The sequence below is a fragment of the Cibotium barometz genome, chromosome 1, assembly GCF_041138505.1.
Source record: "Cibotium barometz isolate CiBa-2024 chromosome 1, ASM4113850v1, whole genome shotgun sequence".
In the NCBI taxonomy this organism is placed as follows: Eukaryota; Viridiplantae; Streptophyta; class Polypodiopsida; order Cyatheales; family Cibotiaceae; genus Cibotium; species Cibotium barometz.
The window spans coordinates 34452110-34477516 of record NC_141046.1 but is presented as its reverse complement, the minus strand read 5'-3'; the positions used below and the strand labels follow the sequence as shown (position 1 = coordinate 34477516).

The 25407-nt window shown below is 44.1% G+C and overlaps 1 protein-coding gene across 1 annotated transcript; it reads right to left on the bottom strand.

Annotated features, from left to right (window-relative positions):
- Nucleotides 1–56: 56 nt before the first annotated feature.
- On the bottom strand, nt 57–24225 carry LOC147641913 (25.3 kDa vesicle transport protein SEC22-1-like). Its single transcript, XM_086801045.1, has 5 exons — nt 23405–24225; nt 22950–23110; nt 22706–22852; nt 5293–5369; nt 57–413 (listed from the first exon to the last, which is right to left on the bottom strand). The coding sequence occupies exons 1-5, from the start codon at nt 23590–23592 to the stop codon at nt 327–329; spliced, it is 660 nt and encodes a 219-aa protein (XP_086657171.1). The 5' UTR covers nt 23593–24225; the 3' UTR covers nt 57–326.
- Between the last annotated feature and the right edge of the window lie 1182 nt (nt 24226–25407).

The window sequence follows — 25407 nt, the reverse complement described above, 5'->3', positions numbered from 1 at the left end:
CAATAATGTTGAAGTGAAAAATCATTGATCGAGTAAGTTCGTGCATACGACAAAGTTCAGAAAACATTCGAAGCCTAAAAACAAGTTAAACCTCATACAATGGCTGCTTTTGAGCTTGTCACAGCCACAGGCCAATGAGCTGGAGATTCGGTACAAATGAAAATGATTTTAAGAATCTCAGATAAGCTGACATGAACTCCCTCTTATAAAGGTACCCTAAGGATACCAAACCAAAAATTGCACTGGTAGAATTCAAAAAGTATAGTCCTGCTAGTTTGTCCTCTTACAGGCTTAGAGTAAAGCATCTTCTCAGCATATGATGAAATTCAATGATAGAAGGATCTCCGAACCCATAACAGTAGCAACACAACTCCTATGACAACTGCGACTGGTGCCCACTTCCGAATCAATGCCTGAGGGAGAGCCAAACAAAACATGATTTATATGAGATGAGAAGAAACTGAAATAAATGAACTTAATATAGGCCAGTGGGAAAAACAAAGTGTGTCAAGAAACCAGTCCATGCATACATATATGATCATATGATCATCTAATCCCAATGAGAAATGAGAATGTCACTGCATCAAATAAATTCCAATGCTTACACTATGCCTGTACTGTGAACTAATACCAAACAATCTCACAAAGCCTATCAGCAAACCAGTTGTGCTGCTTCTGAACTTTCAGGAAACAGTTCCTTTTCTCCTTTCTTTTGCCCTCCCTTATTTTTCCCTCTGCAATGCCCCTCTTTTTTTTAAAATATTTGTCATGCTTCTTTGTTTTTTGTTTTCCAGCTCATGGACAACCTGTGGTCCTGTAGCGTAGCACACCTTGTTTTGATCACGGGTGGCTGGAATGACTAACAACCATGGTTGTCAGGCACATGACTCTAATGCCGAACAAAATCCCTGCATACTAATGCAGTTTCCTTTTTTTAAAGCCATTTTTGGAATCTTTTTATTTTCAAATGGCCCAAAACTTTCTAACAAAAAGTCAACAACATGGGCATGTCACAAAAGGTGCAACTCAAAAGAGATTGACAAATAGAAAAAATTGTGGACCTTAAAATTACGACAAATTATTGGGATGGCTCAACAGGGTGGACCGTGTTACTTTGGAATCAATTAACAGTAAGCAATATTAAACACTAATCATGGCACAACCACAAACAACTAAAATAAACTGCACACCACCTGCTCCCAAGTACAAGATCACGGGTGCCTCGGAATCATCACCAGACTACACCTAATTCTCCAAGTGCGTGTAATAAATACAAATCAAGCAATACGACCTTTGTGATTCCCAACAACAAAGCTCACTAGTTCCTGTTCTTGAGATCCTTCCGCACTGCGCATAAGGATCCAAGGCTATTCTCGTGATCTCTCATGCCCTACGTGAGAGGTCAAGCTCCTCGCACTCCACACAGTACGTGGAGTCTTCAAAGTTCCTCGCCCAAGGTCGTCACTGGTACTTTCACAGACACAAGTGGTGCAACAACCTGAGAAGTCTCTTTCACAAGATCAAAAATCCGAAAAACGCTCTTAGGGTTCACTAGCAACCAAATCTCCAAATCTGTAAGGTCTCCTAGAGACCTTACAGATTTGGAGATTTGGTACCCAACATTGTACACACATCACATGAACACAATAGATTGTGGCTAGTGACTCCGTAGAGTCCTCCAACTCACCCCCAAGCCTGAGGACAGATTCTCGCGAGCCTTCTTGGTACCAATGGCCAACCTAGCATCCCATACCACTAGGCTGAACCACCCAGCTTGCACCTCGATGGCCGTGAGGTCTTGCACACCCCTGGTAGCCCTCTTGTCTACCACGTGGACACCTCAATAACTCATAAATGTCCAAAAGGTCACTTTCATAGCAATAACCTGGCTATTATTGGCCCTAGCTTTATTTATAAGCTTTTTGCCATTATTAGTCCTAGGCTATGAATTATAAGCCCTTAGCCAATCTAGACCTCATCCTGCTAGCACCCTTAGCCCACGTGTGAACCTTGTAGGTCCCCACGCCCCAGCTAAGCCCTAACCCTAACCTAGGTTAGCCCACGTCCCTAGCCCCTAACCTTGGGCCTATCGGGACGTAACATACTTCTCTCCTTCTGTTCAGTTCGTCCTCATGAATGCATAAGAAGACAAGCCTATGTAAGAGAATTCCCGGATCCGGACATCTGCCCATATCATCTACTCTAGTCTACTGCCTCTTACCTAGGCCAAGGTAAGACTCCTCTTGTATACCTTGCTACAAAGATCCAATCACTTAGTATCGATCCAACTCTCATCCAAGAGCTGAATCCCAATAGGACATCCAGTCTTTAAAGTGCAACAAGCTCTACCATAACAACCCTAGCATCAACCCACATCACAACTCAACTGTCATACCAAATGGCATCCTACATTAGTTGTCGGCAAACACTAGTCTACTTTTTTTCCCAACTAACCTTAGGCCCAAGATCCCCCGAAGTTATCATTTTTAACTGTCCGTAGGCGATGCCACTAAGGAAGCACCTTGTGGGGTTTGAACCCAGGACCTCCTGAGTACTACACCTAGACAAGCACCTTTACTACTTGACCCATCACCTCATTGGCAAACACTAGTCCACTTAATGCACAAACATCCTAGTCTCCCCTATCCAATCCTCATCTAAGACTGAATGGAGATTATGTTGTCACACATTACTAGTAGATACTCACATCTACTTTAGGCCAAGTATAAAGCTCCCCATCAATTTCTGTGAATGTCCCATGTCCTCAAACAGCCAAAAGAATACATATGGCTTCCGGCTACTTTTCACCACACCAAAATGGAATGAACTTAAGGTTACCAAAGGTCTAGACAATCCCATTAATAGAGATCCTAAAGGACAACATATTCCACCCCTAACATCTCCATGGGTTACATCCCATCGCATCGCACAAGTAAGAAGTCCATATGACCCCAAAGTCCTAGAATCAAAATAGCCCCATAGAACTCCGTACACCCTAGAGTATCTCTAACCATTGTGGGATCCAATTGTTGGGTATTTCGGAGTTAGTCTAGAGTCTGATCATCAAGTGTCCTTAGTGGTGTGAACACACTAGGTGTGAACATCCCTCTTTTTCAAGGTCAAAAGACAAGGCCTTGGTGCCTATAAAAGCAATGTACTTGGTGAAAGTATTCATATAATTCATTCATCATTGTGTCGTGCAATCTTGCTCTCTTGTGCTCTCTCTCTCTCTCTCTCTCTCTCTCTCTCTCTCTCTCTCTTCCTTCCATGTCTATGCTCCCACACACTAAGGCTTGATCTCTTCCTTCCACTCTCACTCCCTCCTGGGCCTAACACCATGGTTTCTTACATGGTATCAGAGCCTGGCTGATTCCATCGCCATGCTTCCCTCACTTCATCCTTGCGTTTTTTTGTCTACTTTAATTTTTGTATCTGCTGCCCAGTCCCCTTAAGCCGCCTCCTCTAAGCAGCACTTTCAGCTGCCTCTCATGCTGTGTTTTCCTCCCAAATGTTGCTGAAAAACAGCCACCATTCTGCTGTGCGTTTTTTTTTTTACATCACCCACAAGAAGCCATAACATGTGAATCTATGCTAGAACTAGAAAGTAAAGAGGCAGTTGAAGCATCTACAACAACATCAAACAAGGCCCTCACTGTCATGAGGGATCTTTCTCTTAAGGAGGAAGATTATGATTGGGCTTTCTAGTCCCGTCATGGGTTCTCTGCCCGGGTAGTCCCCCAAAATCTGAGTGATATACTTTGGATCCTTTTGGATTTTGTAATGCCTTTTTTCTATAAAAGGCTCCTCTCCATCATTCCCTTTTTGTCCCTACTTTAGGCAAAGGGGGGGTTGTTTTGGTATGCCGATGTAGGCTGTCTTTGTCCACCAGGCAGGACTTGATCTTTGAGTCTTTCACAAAGACCATGATTGTTAAGCCTCTGAGCCGTGCTTGTTGAGCCTCTGAGCCTTTTGAGCCATGCTCACTCGCCTCTGAACCATGCTTACTAGCCTCTGAGTACCACATATACTTCACAAAGTCATTACATCAAACCGTCCAACCCTCAACTAGTCTAGAAGTTCAATCTAAGACCGAGAAGTTTCAAACTTCTCCTCTCTCATGTATAATTTTAAGGTAGCCTCATGCATCAAAATGCATCAACATCATTTGGCCATCACGAGAGAGTTGATGAATCATAAAACTTGTTAGTGGCATGCCAATGCTCATACAACCAAGAAAGTCCCTTATCTTGTTGACAACTCACAGTTACTAGAGGTTAACTATACCGAAGCATAGAGTGTCCCAGACAAGAAACAGAGATGACAGTAATGTCCTGAATACTAGTTCCTTTCAAGAATGACCTCATTAATATTAGGTACCTTGCTCCCGAAGATCTTGAATCTTCGTAAGATGATCAGTCATACCACACCCCACATAAACACCAAGGTCAAACCTTAGGTCAACTGGAGGGTCAATCTAACCCACGCAAAATCAAGGACAAATGATACCACCATGTGAGAAATCTCACAACGATCAACTTTGAACAAAGAAACAAAGAGTAAGACCTTAGACAAACCCAAAAAAACAAAAAAAAGTCTACAAAGAAAAGTGAGCTACAATGATATTCAACAATGAAGAAAATTGATAATGCCCTTGTCAACATCAAATGAGCAAAAAAAAAAACATGAAAAGTTGAACAAAAATAAAGTACTTAACACTACTCTTTCATTATATTCAGCTCAGAAAGAAGTTGAAAGTTTTTCGATGCAATTTTCTCGCATATATCCCTTTGGAAAGCCAAAAAAGTTTTCAATCATCAAGCTCTGTCAGGCATAGCAAAGACTATGTTCTATATGACATCCCCACTCACCTCCCTAGTGCCCAAGCATAAGTGCACATTCATGCATAAGGATATGCCCATATTAGTGGACAAATCCTCACAGATAAATCATCATCATACTGCGTATCTATCACTTCTCTGAAGGTGGTACACAGCCATGATAAAACAGCTTCACACAATATCAAGCTTAAATGTATATCAATCTAGCCCAACAAAAGCTTACTAAAAACATGAGATCCATACTGTGATTTGTTTTGCGACTTAATATTACTAAGATGGTCTTTCTCTTTAGCCAACATCACCTGAAACATCTAACATGTGATAATACATAACTTGTCAATAATAAATTCACTATGTTATGAATAGCAATTCATCTACAGCAGTCTTAGTAGACAAAAATATAAAAAGTCATAGCACCATCCTTGTTTAATAAACAAGACAAAACTGGGATTACCTGTCTGCTGAGATCTTTTGCTTTTTCCGCATAAACTCGAGATTCTGACGTCAACCGACTAGACATTTGGCTAACCTCTGCGTGTAAATGTTAGTAATAAGCATTAAACAAGAAACTGCATACTCTCTCTCTCTCTCTCTCTCTCTCTCTCTCTCTTCAGTTCTAGTTGGTTTTCTTCTTTATTTTTTTTCATGGATACATTGTAACACTTTTGGTCTCATAGACCTTTTGGTATTTTGTGAACATAAATAGAACTCCACTTTCCACCTCAAATGATGTGGGGGAAACTAGCATTGTACGAGTCAGTGACAGGCAAGATTCGGGCTCCGGCAAGTCATGTGAGATTCGTAGCACCATTGGAGTCAAACAGGGATGCCCACTCTCTCCAGCTATACATTCATGAGATCTCGGATTTTATTGACAGATTGAGGTCTATAAGATCACAAATAGTCCAAACAGTAGTCCCATCCTCTTGTATGCAGATGGTATAGTCCTTACCTTGAATTCAGCAGAGGGGCTGCCTAGGCATTTGGACACACTTCGAACTTGTTGTGAGGAGAGATCCACAATGAATCTTGGTTTAAAACCAAGATGATGCTCTTCAACACCTCATGTAAGGAGGCAGCCAGACACTCTTTCTCTTATAGAGGTGAGACCGTGGAGATAGTTGCTTCATATGTCTATCTTTACCGGTCCTATCTTCACCACGTGCCCGTGTGCCCATGCCCACCTAGCAAGTGGATATGCTGCACTGGCTTGGCTAGAGTGACAGTGCTTTTAGGCCCATTTTCAAAAACCTAGCACGAAGAGTTTGTAAGATGATACAACAAGAAGTAGGAACTTTCACAACACTAAACTTTAAAAATCAAATTGCACAATAAGAGAGAGAGAGAGAGAGAGAGAGAGAGAGAGAGAAGAATACTATATTCACGAAGTGATACAATAGATGGCAAAGCCCCACACCCACTCCTTTTGATGGCTAATCTCGAATTGCTAAGACGAAGGCTGTGTGCTAGTGGAAGCTAGGGAGTAAACTCACAATGATGACTGATGAACTGTGTGGAGAAGGGGCTGGCCATGTATCTACAAGGACCTGTATACGCAGGGCAGCCATGATATGACCGTGTAGGTCCGCAATCATAGTCGGTGCCACTATCTGTGGTGTAGACTCCCACCTCCCATAACGGCCACCCAGGCTCATCTTGGTCCCCCGTAATGCCAAGATACGGTGTCCAAGAGTAAAGTCTACCTACTCCACGTCTAGACTATTATTAGCTAACGGTCCAATGTAGCATGTAGCCTATTTGGTAGAGTGTGTTATGTACCTAGCACTAGCCCTCAGGGTTAGGGACTAATTGTCACCAATTGGCCGACCATTTGGTCCATCTCCAGTTTTTGTGTCTCGTTCACTTGAGGCCAGGCCGGTGTCTCATGTGAAGAGGCCAGTATTCTTGCTTGACATGGACAAGAGCCAGACTGGTGCCACCCGTGTGTTAGCAGGAAGGTGTCGTATGGACGGGAGCCAGACTGGTGCCACCCGTGTATGACCTAGACTGTGTTCTATCCATGGGATTGTCACGCCATGGAAGAGCCAGTATTCGTGCCGTGTCTTGCCTATGGGACTGTCACACCATAGGGAGGCTCGTGCCTGGAACTGTGTCTTACCTATGGAACTGTCACTCCATAGGAAGACCAGGATTTATGTTTTACGTCGAGCCTTTTGTTTGGTACTGTATTCATTTGTACATGGACATCATCTGGTTCTTTGAACCCATGGAGCATTGTATTTGTTAAATACTCCCAATAAATATATCATATATTGAGGGGGGGTCGGCCCGTTCCGGCCCCACCGCTGGTGTCCATCTATTTCATTTCATTTCAATTTCAAGTTGTTGTTAAGTTGTCCATTTCAAATTGTGATATTAAGTTGTGCTATTACGCGTGTGGGTGTCCAACGGAGTCTTTCCCACTATCAGAAGGGTTTTATCTAATATAAATCAAAGGGGGGAGGGGGGGGAAGGCCCAAGGCTATTCCAACCCCTACTGTGGTGTCTTCTCTCTCTACTCTCTCTCTTTTGTTTATTTTCAGATTTTCTCAAGGTTTTACGCATGAATTTGATGTTTTCTTGAAGATAAGCTAAGTACCCGAGGAGATGTCACCAAAACATCAAAATACACGTTGCTGACATGCAAAAACGCAACGCAACACAAACAAAACAAAAAAAAACCCCCAAAAAAGAGTTTTGGAAGAAAAAAAAAGATGCAGCAATGCTGATGTGGCAAGATAACAACGCAAGGCCACCTTATAGGCTTGGAATTATGCGACTAGCTTTTGAAAAGCAAAAGATTAAAAGCTTTTTAAATACTAAAAAGAGGAGCTTTTATTATTAAAAAGATGCTATTTGGGCTATGAGTGAGTTTTAAAGCGCTTTTCTCAAGTGCTTTTGGGCAAGAACTATAAATTCAGCTATTATCTCATTGTTGAGACATGTAAAAAGACAAGAGAGCTCTCTACCTCTAAGAACTTGTATTCAAGACTTCTCCAAGGGGTTTTATCTAATATAACTCGCGCGTGGAAGGGGGGATGTCACAAACCCCTATATTCTAGGGACATGCGGATGCGTGTCAGGCCTAGAAACATGCGGATGCATGTATGTATTATACATGGGCATGTGTATGGATCATATGAGTGGATGCATATGAGTCCAAGGACATGGCAGGACATTTGTGGACTTTCGGGCGGTGCCCGTGTGGATTCCGGCCATGCACACATGGTGTGTTATGATGGCAGGCGGAATATTTTCAAGTACAAGAATGATGATAGGTGGTTCTCCAAGTTTACATGTGCACAATGCATAAATGATGCATGCCATAACTTTATTTTACTTTGTGTGACATTGTCTTGCTGCCTGGACAATGCTTGTTATTTTGGCTTGTGAAGTCCAAGGGACCGGGGACGCCCGGGCACCTTGTGGACACGTGTGTGCACTCCTGTTTGGGCCTAAAACTGTGGGCTTATGGGTTTTGCAGGTGGTAAGTGCGTCCACACTCAATTTACAGCTTACTTCATTTACTACTAAGGTTTATTGGTTTGCAGGTCCACACTCATTAATAAGTGGCCGGACAACTTATAATGCGTTCGCATTTGGTTGGACCAAAATTAATGAAGTCCGGACAGCTTATGGCCATTTCCCATTTGGTTGGACCTAAACTTATAGAAACAGGACAAATGGAGCACTACGGGCTGGACACCTACCTGGACACCTTATGGGGACACATGTCAGCTAGCATGTGTACCCACCAGGCCCCTGAGGTGGCACCTGAAAAAGGCGCCTCCCTCAAGAGGCCCTTTTGGGCTGTTTTACTCATTATTCAACATACTGGAGAGCTGGTTGGAGCTTTGGGAGTTGCTGCAGGGCTGGTTGCTTGCTTCCCGGACTCACACAAGCTTGGACAACGATCCCCACACTCTTCTAAAGGGCTGGTTGGTAAATTTCAGACCTGCAATTTCTGGTTATTGCGAGTTTTGGGCTGGTTACAGGTGTCCAAAGTCAACTTGGACAATACAAGACAGCTCTAGGGACCTCCACAGGGCTGGAGGACCCTTTACACGTGGATTTCTCGCGACAGAAAGTTGCTGTTTTGGACTGGTTATTGCACAAAACAGGCCGGACAACAATGGAATATGTGAGCATGGATGTGTCTCAAGGATTCCTGGTATAGCAGGTGCTTAGGGCAAGCATTGGGGACACTTGCTCGTGGAGAACACAAGTTTCTGGATCAGTTTCTCGCGTGGAAACAGGGCCTAAAGATCCATTTACATCTTGTGCAGGGCGGAGTACCTGTGAGGATTGTGATACTCTTGTACAGGGCGGATGTACCTGTGAAGAGGCTTGTGCAGGGCAGATGTACCTGTGTGTAGGGCGGATGTACCTACAGATTCTCTTGTTTGAAATGTATTCATTCATAATGTATTTGGAAGAATCAGGTGCAGGCTGGTGGTGAATCCCCAGGCACCCGTAATCTTGTACTTTGCAGACTCTTTTGGTAATATAACCTAAAGGGGGGGGAGGTCAGCCTATCATCGGCCCCTTTATGTGGTGTACTGTCATTTTCAGCTTTGTGGTTGTAAAGCTCAAGTGTTAAGTGCTCAAAATCTTGTTCACATTTATACGATTCCAATACACGCGTCCGCCTCCCGTTACATTGGTATCAGAGCTCAGTTTTTCCCCTCATTGGAAAACGGTCTGAGGCTTGGAATCATAACTGGTGACCTGATTTGAGTGTCATGGACAGCCACATTTCTGACAGTGTGGAGAACACACAGGACCGTGAATTTCATGGTACAAGGGATGTAAGAGATGCTGCAGGCAATGATGTCTATGGAGATGCAGGTACTCATGACACTATGCATTCTGATTTGGAATCTTTGAGGCGTCAAGTGCGACGCTATAGGGCTGAAACCGAAGAGCTCAGGTCATTGAAAAATGACCCGGATGTACAAAGGGTGTTGGCTGCAAAGGCAAAGGCTTCGGTCCATGAAGTCACTTTTGAAGCAATTGCAAAGGAAATGGATGTTGAGAAACCCCGTGAGCTTGCACTTGCATACCTAATGGTTAAGGGTGATGTATACACCGAAGCAGATGGTAGATTGGCTTTCAAGAAGCCACCCCTCATGGCTGCCCGTGGTGGTGCACATGATGCACAACAAGCAGGAAGAGCACAGCAAGTGCCAAATGCTGAAAGGACAAGAGTCCCTGGTGCTAGGCTTGATGCAGGTCAAGAGAAGAGTAAGGATGAGGGATCCTCTACTCATTCCCGCTTTGCTCCAAGAAGACATATCCATTCTCGTGATTGGTGGCTTGCAAAAATACTTGATGGAAGTGCTGCCCCAACTTGGTCTTCTTTCAAAATTCAGTTTTATGATCAATTCTTACCACCAAACTTTGCAAAGGATGTACGCAAGGAGTGGGATTGGCTGTCCCAAGATGAGGGAGAGTCCGTTGCTTCATACATAGCAAAGTTTTGGAAAGTCCTTCTCAAGGTTACTCCCTTCATGAAGATTGGAGAGGACGAGAAGAAGAGAAAGTTTGAATCGGGGCTCCATCACATCATCCAACAAAGCTTGGGAGTGTACCCAAATAAGACCATACAAGAGCTTATACACTCAGCCATGATTGCGGAGAACTTGCACATGAAAGCACCCACAAATAAGCCATTTGGCAGGTCAAAACAAGAGCAAATTCAGGGCTGGTTATGACCAGAAAAAGGGTGGACGGCCACCTAAGAATGCTCCCAAAGATGGCCGAGATGCAAAGGATGACTCCGAAAAGAAGCCGGGGGGTAAACGCCACAATTTTGGGCTCTCAAAACAGCAATTGGAAGAGTACAGGAAGGCTGGAAAATGCTTTAAGTGTGGCAGTAAAGATCATATATATCCTAAATGCCCACAAAATCCTAAGAATGTTGAGCCTAATGTGGAAAAGCCTCTTGTGAATGTTGTACCCGATGTATAGAGGCCGTGAGCACTCTATAGATGCTAGTACTACTGGAAGTACCATACCTCTTGTAAGCCATGTACAAATTAATAAGGCAATAAAGAAATCAGCTTGTTCTTACTTGGTTTTTGTACGTGATACCATTGAACATTCTAGTGTTGATGTTAGTACATTAGATCAAGACAAGCTTAACTTTTTGAATGAGTTCAAAGATTGTTTTGCGAATGCTTTGCCAGCAAGGTTGCCACCCGAGAGGCCGGAAGATCATTGCATAGATCTAATTCCCGGTAGCTCTCCACCTAATAGGCCACCATACAGGGTGAGTGCTAGTCAACAAGAAGAGATTATGGCACAGGTGAATGAACTTTTGGAAAAGGGTTTGATTCGGCCTAGTTCCTCGCCATATTGCTCGCCGGTACTTCTTGTTCAAAAGAAGGATGGTACTTACAGGATGTGTGTTGATTACCGTGCCCTCAATAAGATAACCATCAAGAATCGGTTTTCGATTCCGCGCATTGATGACATCTTGGACAAGCTTGAAGGTTCGGCATGTTTCAGCCGAATAGACCTCAAGAGTGGGTATCATCAAGTGAGAGTGGCACCTCAAGATGTACACAAGACTGCATTTAGGACAGCCTTTGGTCTTTATGAGTTTTTGGTGGTGCCTTTTGGCCTTACAAATGCACCCGCTACCTTCAACAGGATGATGGACAGGGTGTTCAGAAAGCATAGAAAGTTCACGGGTATATTCTTTGATGACATTATTGTATTCTCAAAGAATGAAGCCCAACATCGTGAGCACCTGGCTATTGTGTTTAAAGAGCTTAAGGAAAATCAGCTCTACATAAATGCAAAAAAGAGTGAATTCTTCCTCCCAGAGATTCACTATCTTGGTCACATTGTATCAAAGGATGGTGTGTGCATGGATCCCGCAAAGATACAAGCCATGCAAGAATGGCCAGAGCTGAAATCAGTCCATGAAGTGAGGAGCTTCCTTGGTTTATGTGCTTACTACAGGAGGTTCGTCAAGCATTTTGCTTTCATTGCCGCTCCGTTACATGAGTTAACGAAGAAGAAAGCAATCTTTAAATGGACACAAGAAGAGAGAGATGCCTTTCAAAAGTTGAAGAGTGCAATCATCTCAGGACCGGTACTCATTATTCCGGATTTGCACAAACCTTTTGTGGTGGAATGTGATGCATGTGGGAACTGCATAGGGGCTGTTTTGAACCAAGAAGGACATGCCATTGCCTATGAGAGCAGACGCTTGCAACATGCAGAGCTTCACTTACAGGTTTATGAGAAGGAGTTGTTGGCTGTAATTCATGCCCTTACTATTTGAAAACACTATCTTTTAGGGGCTGATTTTATGGTCAAAACTGATCATCAAAGTTTGAGATACTTTTTGACTCAAAGTAAGCTCTCAGAGAAGCATATGAGATGGGCAAATTTCCTCTCAATGTTTCATTTTCAGATTTTACACACTCCAGGGAAAAAGAATGTGGTGGCAGATGCCTTATCTAGATGACCACAGGTTCATGCTATTACAATTGCATACCATGAGGACTTATCGGATATGCGTAATACTTATCATCTGGATGAGGATTTTGCACATGTATGGGCTGATTTGCAAGAGGGTATTGGTGTCCCATCTTATGTCATAAGAGATGGATATCTCATGATGCAAAATCGTATGTGTGTGGTAAAGAACCTTCGCCATAAGGTTATGGATGAGTGCCATGCTCCTCCATATGCAGGTCATAGAGGCATTTTGGCCACAGCACAAGCTTTGGAGAGGTATTTCTTTTGGCCAGATATTCGCAAGGATATTGAAGCATATGTATGTGAATGTATGGTATGTCAAAAGGTCAAGTTTGACCGACATAAAGCACCTGGATTGCTTCAGCCTTTGCCTATACCAAATGAACCATGGGAAAGCATTGCTATGGATTTCATTATGGATTTGCCAAGGACGCCACAGGGAAATGATGCTATTTGGACCATCGTTGACAGGTTTAGCAAGCAGGCACATTTCATTCCCGTGCGCAAGACAATAAAGCCAGATCATATGGCTAGGATGTTTTTGGCACAGATATTCAAACACCATGGCATGCCTAAATCTATTGTGGGGGATAGAGATCCTAGAACCACAATCTTATTTTGGCACGCATTGTTTGACAATATGGGTACAAAGCTGAACTTCTCATCAGCTTACCATCCACAGACAAATGGGCAAAGTGAAATAGCAAATTCAGCCGTCCTCGACTTGCTGAAATCTTATGTATCCGACCGCAAATCGGATTGGGAGAAGTATTTACCACTTGTGGAGTTTGCCTACAACAATACGGTACATACTTCTACGGGCAAGGCGCCCTTTGAGATTATCTATGGCAAGGTGGTACTACCACCCATCCTTCGTACAAAGGATGAGATTTTTGCAGCAGATGAGTATGTCAGAGACTTGGATACTGCATTTGCACGAGTACGGACAGCCATAGAGAGGTCTCAAACCAAGAATAAAAAGGCAGCTGATAAGCATAGAAGGGATGTACAATTCAAACAAGGTGATTGGGTCTTGCTGAAATTTGAAAAGGCACGCCTTCGGAAGAGGCCAGGGAAAGAGGGAAAGTACCCTAAGCTTTCCAACAGATACTATAGACCTTTTCAGATCTTGGAGAAGATCAATGATGTTGCATTTCGGCTTGTACTCCCAGATCATTGGAACATGCATAATGCTTTTCATGTGAGCCTATTGAGGCCTTGTGTGGGACCGACACCGTTTGAGCCGGTTTTGGAAGACCCACCCGAGGTGGATGAGCTGGAAGAGATTCTTCAACCTGAACAGATTGTTTTTCACAAGGAACGAAAGCTTGCGGGAGGCAAACTTGTTCGTAGATACCTTGTGAAGTTCAAGAATTATTCAGCTTTGGATGCGAAATGGATGGATGAGGCCTACTTCGAGGATTACCCAGATCTTTTGAAGGCCTATCTAGAGGCTTTTCAGTTGCGGTCAACTGATTAGAAGCTGGGGGGGATGTCACAAACCCCTATATTCTAGGGACATGCGGATGCGTGTCAGGCCTAGAAACATGCGAATGCATGTATGTATTATACCTGGGCATGTGTATGGATCATATGAGTGGATGCATATGAGTCCAAGGACATGGCAGGACATTTGTGGACTTTCGGGCGGTGCCCGTGTGGATTCCGGCCATGCACACATGGTGTGTTATGATGGCAGGCGGAATATTTTCAAGTACAAGAATGATGATAGGTGGTTCTCCAAGTTTACATGTGCACAATGCATAAATGATGCATGCCATAACTTTATTTTACTTTGTGTGACATTGTCTTGCTGCCTGGACAATGCTTGTTATTTTGGCTTGTGAAGTCCGAGGAACCGGGGACGCCCGAGCACCTTGTGGACACGTGTGTGCACTCCTATTTGGGCCTAAAACTGTGGGCTTATGGGTTTTGCATGTGGTAAGTGCGTCCACACTCAATTTACAGCTTACTTCACTTACTACTAAGGTTTATTGGTTTGCAGGTCCACACTCATTAATAAGTGGCCGGACAACTTATAATGCGTTCGCATTTGGTTGGACCAAAATTAATGAAGTCCGGACAGCTTATGGCCATTTCCCATTTGGTTGGACCTAAACTTATAGAAACAGGACAAATGGAGCACTATGGGCTGGACACCTACCTGGACACCTTATGGGGACACATGTCAGCCAGCATGTGTACCCACCAGGCCCCTGAGGTGGCACCTGAAAAAGGCGCCTCCCTCAAGAGGCCTTCATTATTGAACATATTGGAGAGCTGGTTGGAGCTTTGGGAGTTGCTACAGGGCTGGTTGCTTGCTTCCCGGACTCACACAAGCTTGGACAACGATCCCCACACTCTTCTAAAGGGCTGGTTGGTAAATTTCAGACCTGCAATTTCTGGTTATTGCGAGTTTTGGGCTGGTTACAGGTGTCCAAAGTCAACTTGGACAGTACAGGACAGCTCTAGGGACCTCCACAAGGCTGTAGGACCCTTTACACGTGGATTTCTCGCGACAGAAAGTTGCTGTTTTGGACTGGTTATTGCACAAAACAGGCCGGACAACAATGGAATATGTGAGCATGGATGTGTCTCAAGGATTCCTGGTATAGCAGGTGCTTAGGGCAAGCATTGGGGACACTTGCTCGCGGAGAACACAGGTTTCTGGATCAGTTTCTCGCGTGGAAACAGGGCCTAAAGATCCATTTACATCTTGTGCAGGGCGGAGTACCTGTGAGGATTGTGATACTCTTGTGCAGGGCGGATGTACCTGTGAAGAGGCTTGTGCAGGGCGGATGTACCTATAGATTCTCTTGTTTGAAATGTATTCATTCATAATGTATTTGGAAGAATCAGGTGCAGGCTGGTGGTGAATCCCCAGGCATCCGTAATCTTGTACTTTGCAGACTCTTTTGGTAATATAACCTAAAGGGGGGGGAGGTCAGCCTATCATCGGCCCCTTTATGTGGTGTACTGTCATTTTCAGCTTTGTGGTTGTAATGCTCAAGTGTTAAGTGCTCAGAATCTTGTTCACATTTATACGATTCCAATACACGCGTCCGCCTCCCGTTACAAGGGGGGGGGAGGTGTTTCAGTCCAAGGCTATTCCGAGCCCTATTGTGGTGTCTTCTCTCTCTACTCTCTCTCTCTTTTGTTTATTTTCAAGTTTCCTCAAGGTTTTACATCTGAATTTGTTGTTTTCTTGAAGATAAGCTAAGTACCCGTGCCATAGCCCTTAGGCCTCTTTCAGTACGTGGGCCCGTTTTATTTGGTAGATGTTTCTTATTTTTCATGTTTCCGACACCCACTTATTCATGGATCATATACACTCATAGACCCTTTAGGTCTTTGATAGTGTTCAATACTCTCTCACATTAGCCCCAGCTTGAGGACATCCTAGAGAGGCACACAACCACCTTCCCACACCCCGCGAATCTGCAGAGCCTTCTACAAGCTAACCCCACGCTCGATATCCTTGATAGCCCCCTCCCCCTACCTAGGGGGTTAAGCTCCATAGCTTGTATGATGATGATGGTCCCACTTTGTATCATATGGCTCGGATTTGACATTCCCAGCTCTTAGCTCTAGTCTTTGTTTTCTTTTATACCATGATGAGATTACATGGACACTATTGTATCACTTCTCATAGAGCCACTGGTCTTTTGAAGACATTTAATATAACTTTCTTTCTTTCTTTCTCTTTCTCTCTCGTGCTAGCCATGGGAGCTAATCGACATTGAACCCCAGCTCCAGCTTGAAAGAGTGCACAAAGCGGAAGCAGAGTGGCACTAGAATGGGCTGAACAGAGAGTGCAAGAGAGAGAGAGAGACAGAGAGAGAGAGAGAGAAATGGAGAAAACTATGCTGAATATACTAAAGCAAAACAGTCCCAAGCAAGAGACACTACAAGTCTCATAAGTGAGGGAGCAAAATATGTACAAGACTGAATGAACAATGAGAGGCCAGCACCCACTATTTATAGTAGAGGTAAGCTGGCCGACTGGAGCTGCAAAACAGGCCAACTAGAGCTACTGGACAGGCCGATTGGAAAATGCCAGAAAAGCTGGGAAAAAATCCCAGAAAAATACTAGAAAAAGGGGTGGCCAGCCCACAAGCAAGGGCCATGCAAAAGGGACCAAATGGACACCATAAAAGAGCAGAATCTGGGGATGAATGTGCTAACACCCCCTCTCAACACCAGATGCTGAACAAACTCCAAGAATCCGAAGATTAGGAGCCAAGGAAGCCTGAGAAACCGGCTTGGTGAACAAATCTGCAGCATTCTCCGCAAAAGGACAATACTCCAAACGCAAATCTCCAGCAAGAACCTGTTCGCGAACATAGTGATACTGAATCTCAATGTGTTTCGTACGAGCATGAAACACAGGGTTCTTGGCGATGGCGATGCAACTCTGATTGTCACACCAAAGAAGAGTAGATCCGGTAGGAGGACAGTCGAGCTCCTCCAATAATCTCCGCAACCATATCGCCTCACATGCAGCATAACAAACTGCACGGTACTCCGCCTCGATAGAGAAAAGCGCCACAGTAGGCTGCTTTTTACTGCTCCAAGAAATGGCTCCAGACCCAAGTGAAAAAACACAACCAGTGGTCGAACGCCATGTATCTAGATCTCAAGCCTAGTCTGAGTCAGACCATCCAACAAGAGTGCGTCCTTGGCCATAAAAGATACCAAAATCCAGAGTGCCACGCAAGTACCTAAGAACTCTGAGAGCACACCGCCAATGCTGCTGACGAGGTTTGGATAAGAAGGAACTCAATAAACTAACTGCGAAGCATATGTTTAATCGCGAGTAGGTAAACCATACCAAACAACCGACGAAAACCCGATACTGTCCCTGATCAGTCCCTGGAGAAGCATCAAGTGAAGAAAGCTTCTCACCAATATCCATAGGAGAAGATACTGGTTTGCACCCAGTCATCTGAAATTTGTCGAGAATCTCCCGAGTGTACATCTGCTGAGAGAAGAAAATGCCCTTCGAGGTCTGCCAAATCTCAAAGCCAAGAAAATAATGCAAGAGGCCAAGATCCGTCATCTCAAACTCTGTCTCCAAAGCATCCATAACAGAATGGATCCACACAAAATAAGAACCTGTAAAGATGAGGTCATCAACATAGACCACAATGATAACAATCAAGCCCCTCTCAAGGAGGATATAAAGGTTCGAATCTGCGTGAGAACGGCGCAGGCCGAGCTTCTGAAAGAACTCATCAATCCGCTGGTACCAAGCCCGCGGAGCCTGCTTTAGACCATATAAAGCCTTCTTCAGCCGATACACATGATCCTGTTTGCCCGGAATAACAAATCCTAGTGGCTGATCAATATAAACCTCCTGTGTAACCTCTCCATTCAGGAAAGCTGACTTGACGTCCATCTGGAAAACGGGCCATCTATGATATCCTGCAAGTGCAAGAACGGTGCGAATGGTAGTCATCCGGGCCGTCGAAGCAAAGGTCTCATCGAAGTCGACTCCAAGGCGCTGAGCATAACCCTTGGCAACCAACCTCGCCTTGTGCTTGTCCAAGCTGCCATCAGCTCGGAACTTTGATTTGAAGATCCAACGGACACCAATCACCTTACGCTGCAGTGGCCGAGGCACCAAAATCCAAGTGCCATTCCCTTCAATAGCATCCAGCTCTGCCTGCATAGCACGACGCCAAGGCTCATGTGAAAGAGCCTCGTCTGCAAAAGTGGGATCAGAAGGACCATTAATGATAGTAGACATAAGAATATAATTAACAAACATGTTGCCCTCATGAATTTGTTTCCTTGTAACTCCAGAAGAACGCCAAAGAGAACCAAGTGGAGGAGCAGAAGGAAGCTCACGTAACCCAGAATCACGAACTGTTTGATAATACCAACCAGGTACAAATCTGCTCGAACTCGTCGGAGGAGGAGCAGGGTCATCATCATCTGACTTAGTATCCTCAACTGGAGGTGTAACAGAAGCAACAGGAGCAGGAGGAGGAGAAGGAGGCGGCGGAGACGGAGGTGAAGGAAGAAGAAGCTCACCACTCCCCTCTGAAGATGTAGGAGTCTCGTCGAACACCACATCACGGCTCACAACAACTTTACCAGCCTGAGGATCATAAAGACGATATGCCTTGGACACCGTGCTGTATCCGAGAAAAGTCATGCGCTGAGACTTCGAGTCCACCTTGGAGCGATGCTCCTTAGGCACATGAAGATACGCCGTACACCCAAATATCCGGAAATGAACAACGGAGGGCTTCTCACCATGGAAAGCCTCATATGGAGTTTTATCGGGAAGAGCAGCAGTAGGAGACCTATTCTGAATGTAGACAGCAATGGAAGCCGCCTCAGCCCAGAAGCGTCGAGGTAATGAAGAATGCTCAATCATAGCACGGGCCATCTGCATAATGGTCCTATTCTTCCTCTCGGCAACTCCATTCTGTGATGGAGTATATGATGTAGTAAGCTGTCTCCGAATGCCATGTGTCTTGCAATATTGCTTAAACTCTACTCTTAGGATGTGAACTCACCCCCTCCATCGGTCCTGAGAGCCTTGACCAAGTGACCGGTCTCTTTTTCCACCTCAGCTCTCCAATCACAGAAGTGCTGAAAAGTCTCATCCTTGGTCTCCATAAAAGAAAACCCAAGTATATCTGGTAAAATCATCCACCATCACGAGCATGTACAACGCCTTACTCAAAGACGCGGTACTCATAGGACCACATAAGTTTGCATGAATGAGAGCAAGTGATGTCGAAGATCTATGTGTCGCCTCCTTCAAAAAGGCGGCTCGGTGTTGCTTCCCTTGTAAACAAGAGAAACAGGCAGAAGACGGAGCCTTGATGGTCGGTAATCCCTCAACCAATTCATTCTTCGAAGCCGCTGCAGAAACTGATAGCTCAAATGGCCAAACCGAGCATGCCAAAGAGTAGAAAAAGCACCAGAAGAAAGCAGAGCGGTCAACTTGTAGAGACCACTATCTTGGACTCCTTGAGCCAAGATGCTACCAGTCGCCTTATCACGAATGGTAATCTCATAACGAGAAAAGATCACCTCCGCACCCTGAGCTGTAAGAGTACTCACTGACAAAAGATTAAAAGCCAAATCTAGAATATACAAAACGTCAGAGAAGTACCTCTTGTCCTCGTCAGAACGGAAGATGGGGATAGAGCCATGTCCATGCACTGGCACAGAAGAAGAATCACCCAAAGTGATCTCACCTGATCTGGCAGTGAAGTCCTCGAACCAATCTTGATGGGGTGTCATATGAGCGGTAGCACCGCTATCAACAATCCAAGACCGTGACTAAGAAGTCACAAGAGCAAGTATACGCCGAGTACCTGCTAAGAGAAGAATGCCATCATCCTTCTTGGGTTGAGACGCCACCGTTGAGGAAGAGTTCTTTGCTGCTTCATCACGCTTCTTCTTGTGACATTGGGGTGACTTGTGACCCTTCTTGCCACAATAACGACATTCAATGTCCTTAAATTCTTTGAAGATTTGTTGTCTTTATCCTTGTCGGAATCCTTGGAGTTCTTGTCAAAACCCCCTTTTCCTTTCTTTTGTTGATTCTTCTCTTTATCTCGCGTTGCCAAAGCTCCATCAGGGCCACCACAGGTGCCAGTCCACTCCTGAAAGCGAGACTCAATCTGCATAACGGAGGGGAGAACTTCCTCCCAAGTCACTGGAACAGGACAAGGAGAAGAAAGAAGAGACTGAGAGTATGCATCAAACCTCTCTGGAAGTTTGGAGAGCAGCCGAATAGCCATGTCCTCTGTGAAGCTGTCCTTGCCACAAACAGCAAGCTCGTCTCGGAGATCTTTCATCTTCGAGATGAAAGCAGATAAAGATGGAAAGGCAGAAACTGATAAGTTCATAAGTTGCTTTTCCAACGCCAAAATCCAACCCGGAGACTTGATCTCATGGAGATCTGCAAAAGCCTTCCAAACTTCATGTGCAGTATCTATTGTACGCACATGAGAGAGAACAGAATCCTGACAGTTCAACATCAGAAAGGAGAAAACGCGTCAATCATTCGACTGCCAAATATCAATCTGTGCCCGAGTCGCACTACCAGAAGCAAGGGTGGGAGGGGTGGCATTGACCGGTGTAACAAGCCAATCCCAAAGATCCACGCCACGCAAGGCCGATTTCACCTTCACCTTCCATAGGGTGTAGTTGGAACCATCCAACTTGGCAGACTCAACAAACATATGAAGAGAAGTCGGTGCAGCCATCACAAAAGCTTGGGCTCAATCTCAAGAAAAAAATTGCACAAACTCTGAAGTAGAAGTGTCCTCCACAGGTACCAAGAGTGCCACCAAAGCCTGCAACACCAAAGACCCCCTCTACAAGGGAGTAAACCCACGGGAGAGGAAAAACGCAGTAAAGGAAGCTGCTGTCCTGAAGAAAACACGCTGCCTATGTCCCTCCACGTGGAATAGAAGAAAACTGGTCAAACAGTACCAGAAGGTTGTGTTGATGAAGCCAAACTGAAGGGCGCAGCAACCAGCCAGTTCAGTCCAGAAAACGCAGCAAAGGAAGCTGCAGATCTGAGAGAAAAACGCGGAGGCAAAGTGACCAGGTTCAATCCAGAAAACACAGCATGAAAGAGCTGCAGATCTGAAGGAAAACGCAGAGGAGGTGCAGAAAACAGTGCTGAATCTGGGGCAGCAAAGAGGTTGCTAAACCGGGAGCGATGATACCATGAAAGTGTGCATAGGGTGGAAGCAGAGTGGCACTAGAATGTGCTGAACAGAGAGTGCAAGAGAGAGAGAGATATGCAGAAAACTATGCTGAATATACTGAAGCAAAACAGTCCCAAGCAAGAGACACTACAAGTCTCATAAGTGAGGGAGCAAAATATGTACAAGACTAAATGAACAATGAGAGGCTAGCACCCACTATTTATGGTAGAGGTAAGCTGGCCAACTGGAGCTGCAAAACAGGTCGACTGGAGCTACTGGACAGGCCGACTGGAAAATGCCAGAAAAGCTGGGAAAAATCCCAGAAAAATACTAGAAAAAGGGGTGGCCAGCCCACAAGCAAGGGCCATGCAAAAGGGACCAAATGGGTAGAATCTGGGGATGAATGTGCTAACACAGCTCAGCAACCCAAGTGAGCTTCAGGTCGCCTCTATTCAAGAGGAGCTCCAATCTCACCTCTCTAAGCACCCAAGGCCCTAGACATTGATTCCAAACGCTACATTCAAGGCCCTTGTCATCCACTCCAATTCTCTTTAGCTACTGCAAGCAATGGAGAGGTTTTCACAAACAATAGCAATGCCACTTTGGTAATCAACACATGCCCTTGCCAATGATTCTTGATCTGCACCTCATCTTGTGGTCGCTCGTGGCCTCCATGAGAAACGCTGCAGCAACCATTGGTGAAATGCTACGTAACCACCTTACACACCTTATCTTTAGGTTTTCTAAGGGTTTCATTTATAAGTAGTGTTTCATATATAGTAGCAAGCCTGACGCAAAAACACTAGACCCTAACTCTTAACCTGGGCCAGCATCTACACGAGCGCATAACTTTTGTAATAGGCAGTGGAGAAAGCAAAGAAGAAGCTCTCTTTTACACAAGCACTCCTCTCACTTCCTGCCACTCACCAAATGAGTGGGCAGCCTTCCTGCGGCACGAAATCACCCTACTCCAACAAAATAATGCCACCATTAAAGACCGCCTTCATGGACTAAAAGACCAGCTTGCAGCATTGGAGATGCAACCTTTACATTTCTCATCCTGCACCGGTATGCAGCCCAAAACCCTAATCCAACACCAGCTACTTAATAATCAGCAATCAAACATTAATTAGATTAAATCCCAAAATTACAGCAGAGGACTGCTTCTTCAAATTAACCACCCAACCATAGAATGATCTCTTCTGCATGATTCTTTTTTCAAAATCCCAATAAGGTATTTTCACAATTAGCGGCTTCTACATATGCTAGACCATTTGCCATGTGGTCAGTAAATCCTCTACGGATTAAACCCTTTTGGCTTTTCACCTTGACACTTCAATTAATGGCTGGTCACTAACTTCCAAGAGCTTCAATTCAAACCTTTAGTAATGGTTGCAGCTTTAATCCAATCTTTTACACATGGTTGCAAGGCCCTCACAGAGCACACTTGTCTTAGCTAAGGTTAGAAGATTTTTGCAATAAAAATTCCTTTTCTTCCACCACTAACACAATATTTCCCATCCACAAAGAAAGACACCTATGGGCCTAAAGAACCCACACTAGGCAATGAGGCATTCTTTAAAAGGATAACAGTCTATACTAGAATTTACCTCACACAACAAAAAACTCCCAAGGTAACGCTGCTTAGTAAGACTTTTCGTAATTTTAAAAAGAAAAAACTAAACTTACGATCTAGTTTCTCGCCAACTCCCAGGACTTCCTGAATGTTTCGTGTCATTATCTGTTGCACTTCATACAAGTCATCATTCAACTTTGATATGTTTCTTTGTGTCCGTGTATCCAGGTACAACTTTCTGGTCTTCTGTATAAACGTATCTTCAGAAATATCAACACACAAGATGTCATGAACACATGTAGCAAAGCAAATAAGATGCTAAAATACACTATCAGTAAGCAACATATTAAATCCTACCAAATTTGATGAAAGCATAAGGTCTGGCAACCGTCTCAATCTGAGATCGGTTCACTTTCTCAAACTCTCTCTTCAGATCCTCAAGGTACTGAAATGCTAGCTTTTTAGGATAAGATCGGTCACACATTGTGAGGTAGCATACGCCACCCTCTATGATGTAGCTGAAATGCATGTCAAGAACAACCTCCAAAATCATAAAATCTTCTGTTTACAAATGCAAGTCTAACTAGACAAATCTGAGCCAGGATACTTATCTTTTAGCGTCTACGCATAAAAGGTCAAGGTTTGATAAGCTAACAAAACCATCAAATTATACACACACCTCTTATGATCAAAGAATTGATATACTAACTACCATTGCGAATGCATTTTTATTTACTAGAGAAATACAAGAATCACAGACAAAAAAAGTACAGCAAGTTTCAATCATACGAAGAATATTGAGCAGAGGATACTGAAAGATATTTGGACCGGTTTCGATAGACATGCGGGAGGGTTCATGCTGGCTCTGAGAGAGCTTCTTGAATAGAGTCTTCGCCTGCTGCTTGTAAAACTCCAGATCCTTCTCTCCTCGGCCATCATCTAGCCCCTCTGCTAGGGGCAATCCGTCCGTGACACGCGCTATCATGGTAAGCTTCACCATTTGAACTATTCAAGACGTCGAAATAAACGCCAAGCCTCCGTGATCAAGATGTCACAAAATCGCTGGATCAAAATGTTCGGAGAGAAAGATGAAACCTGCAAAATACCCTAGCCCTGAATTCTCTGACCTCCAGATCGAACTTGGGGCAGAAAGATACCCTAACCCTGATTCTCTTCTCTCAACAGCACCGTTTCCAGAAAGATGAAAACAGTGCAAACTCTGACGCTAACCCTGTGACACCGATCTCAACAGCCGCAGATCGAACTGTTTGCAAGCAGATGAAAACTGTGAAACCTTAACCCTAACCTTGATCCTGTGATAAAAATCTAACGAATTTCTGATCCGTAAATGAAGAAAGCCTCGCCAAAAGGCCCTTCACTACGAATACGCGTTTTCAAAGAAGAAAGCCTCGCTAAAAGAAGAAGCAAACGCTACAACAACTGTTCATTGTTCCGAGCTGAGAAGCGAGAAATGTCTTAGGTGGAGATGTCTCCAGAGCTAAGGTTTCGGCTATGGCGGAAAGCAGCAATAATAAAGATATGCGAGGAGTCGATGGACCGGGAGAACTGTGATGAGCAATGGAGGAAACGATAGCACGTATAGGAAGAAACCCAGAAAAGCCTTCTTAGAGGCGATTGCTGTAAGTTCGTTGGTAACGTTTACTAGTATTGCACCCGCGCATTGCTGCGGCCGACCAAGGTTCCAGAAAAGAACTATTCCCTGTCTACAACCATCTCTCTCTCTCTCTCACACACACACACACACACACATGCACATGCACATGACCCTCTCCCTCTCTCTGCCACGTACACACACTCTCAAATGTTGAAACTCTCTCTCTCTCTTCTCACATGCACACATATACACACCTGCTCTCTCTCTCTCTTCTCACATGCACACACATATACACACCTGCTCTCTCTCTCTCTCTCTCTCTCTCTCACACACACACACACACACACATGCACACACTCCCTCTCTCTTCTTACACTCTCCCACACATAGAAGCGCTCTCTCTCTCTCTCTCTCTCTCTCTCTCTCTCTCTCTCACGCACACATACACATATGTAAATATATAGTATATACAATATTATGTTTTAGATACATAAGCCTATACATAGACACATATACTTATACATATATACATGTATTTAAAAATATAAATACAAACATCAACATAATTTAATTAATTTTGATTAAATTTTAATGTGCGGAGATGGGTGATACTTTTAAATATATAGATAGATATATCATACACACATCTAAACACACACACACACACACACACACACAAACATAAATATCTATATATATATACATACATATGTATGTATGTATATATAAATGTAAATAAAAACACACACACATGTATACACACATATACATATATGTTTTCTATTTAATTTATATTTTATTAAAAGATACTTTTTATTCTCTTTCTCTCTCTTTTCACCCTCCCTCATTACATCTCTCTCTCTCTCTCTCTCAAGCACATTCTACACAGATGCAGATGTATGCACATGCATGCATATACGCTCTCTCTCTCTCTCTCTCACACACACACATACACACACACACATGTACACACCGCACATACACTAATCTAAACGCACACTCTCTCCTCCCACTCTCTCTCTCTCTCTCTCTCTCTCTCTCACACACACACACACACACACATGTACACACTGCACATACACTAATCTAAACGCACACTCTCTCCTCCCACACAAACTATCTCCTACATAGAAATTATCTGTCGCCTCTCTCTCTCTCTCTCTCTCTCACACACACACACACACACACACACATGTACAC

What these genes read in the sequence shown, in the direction of transcription:
- LOC147641913 (XM_086801045.1), bottom strand. Translation starts at nt 23,592, where the DNA reads ATGGTGAAGCTTACCATGATAGCGCGTGTCACGGACGGATTGCCCCTA. An exon ending in TTATGCTTTCATCAAATTTG is followed by an intron (nt 22,853 to 22,949) that starts GTAGGATTTAAT and finishes ATATTTCTGAAG; the next exon opens with ATACGTTTATACAGAAGACC. An exon ending in CAAAAGATCTCAGCAGACAG is followed by an intron (nt 414 to 5,292) that starts GTAATCCCAGTT and finishes GCTCTCCCTCAG; the next exon opens with GCATTGATTCGGAAGTGGGC.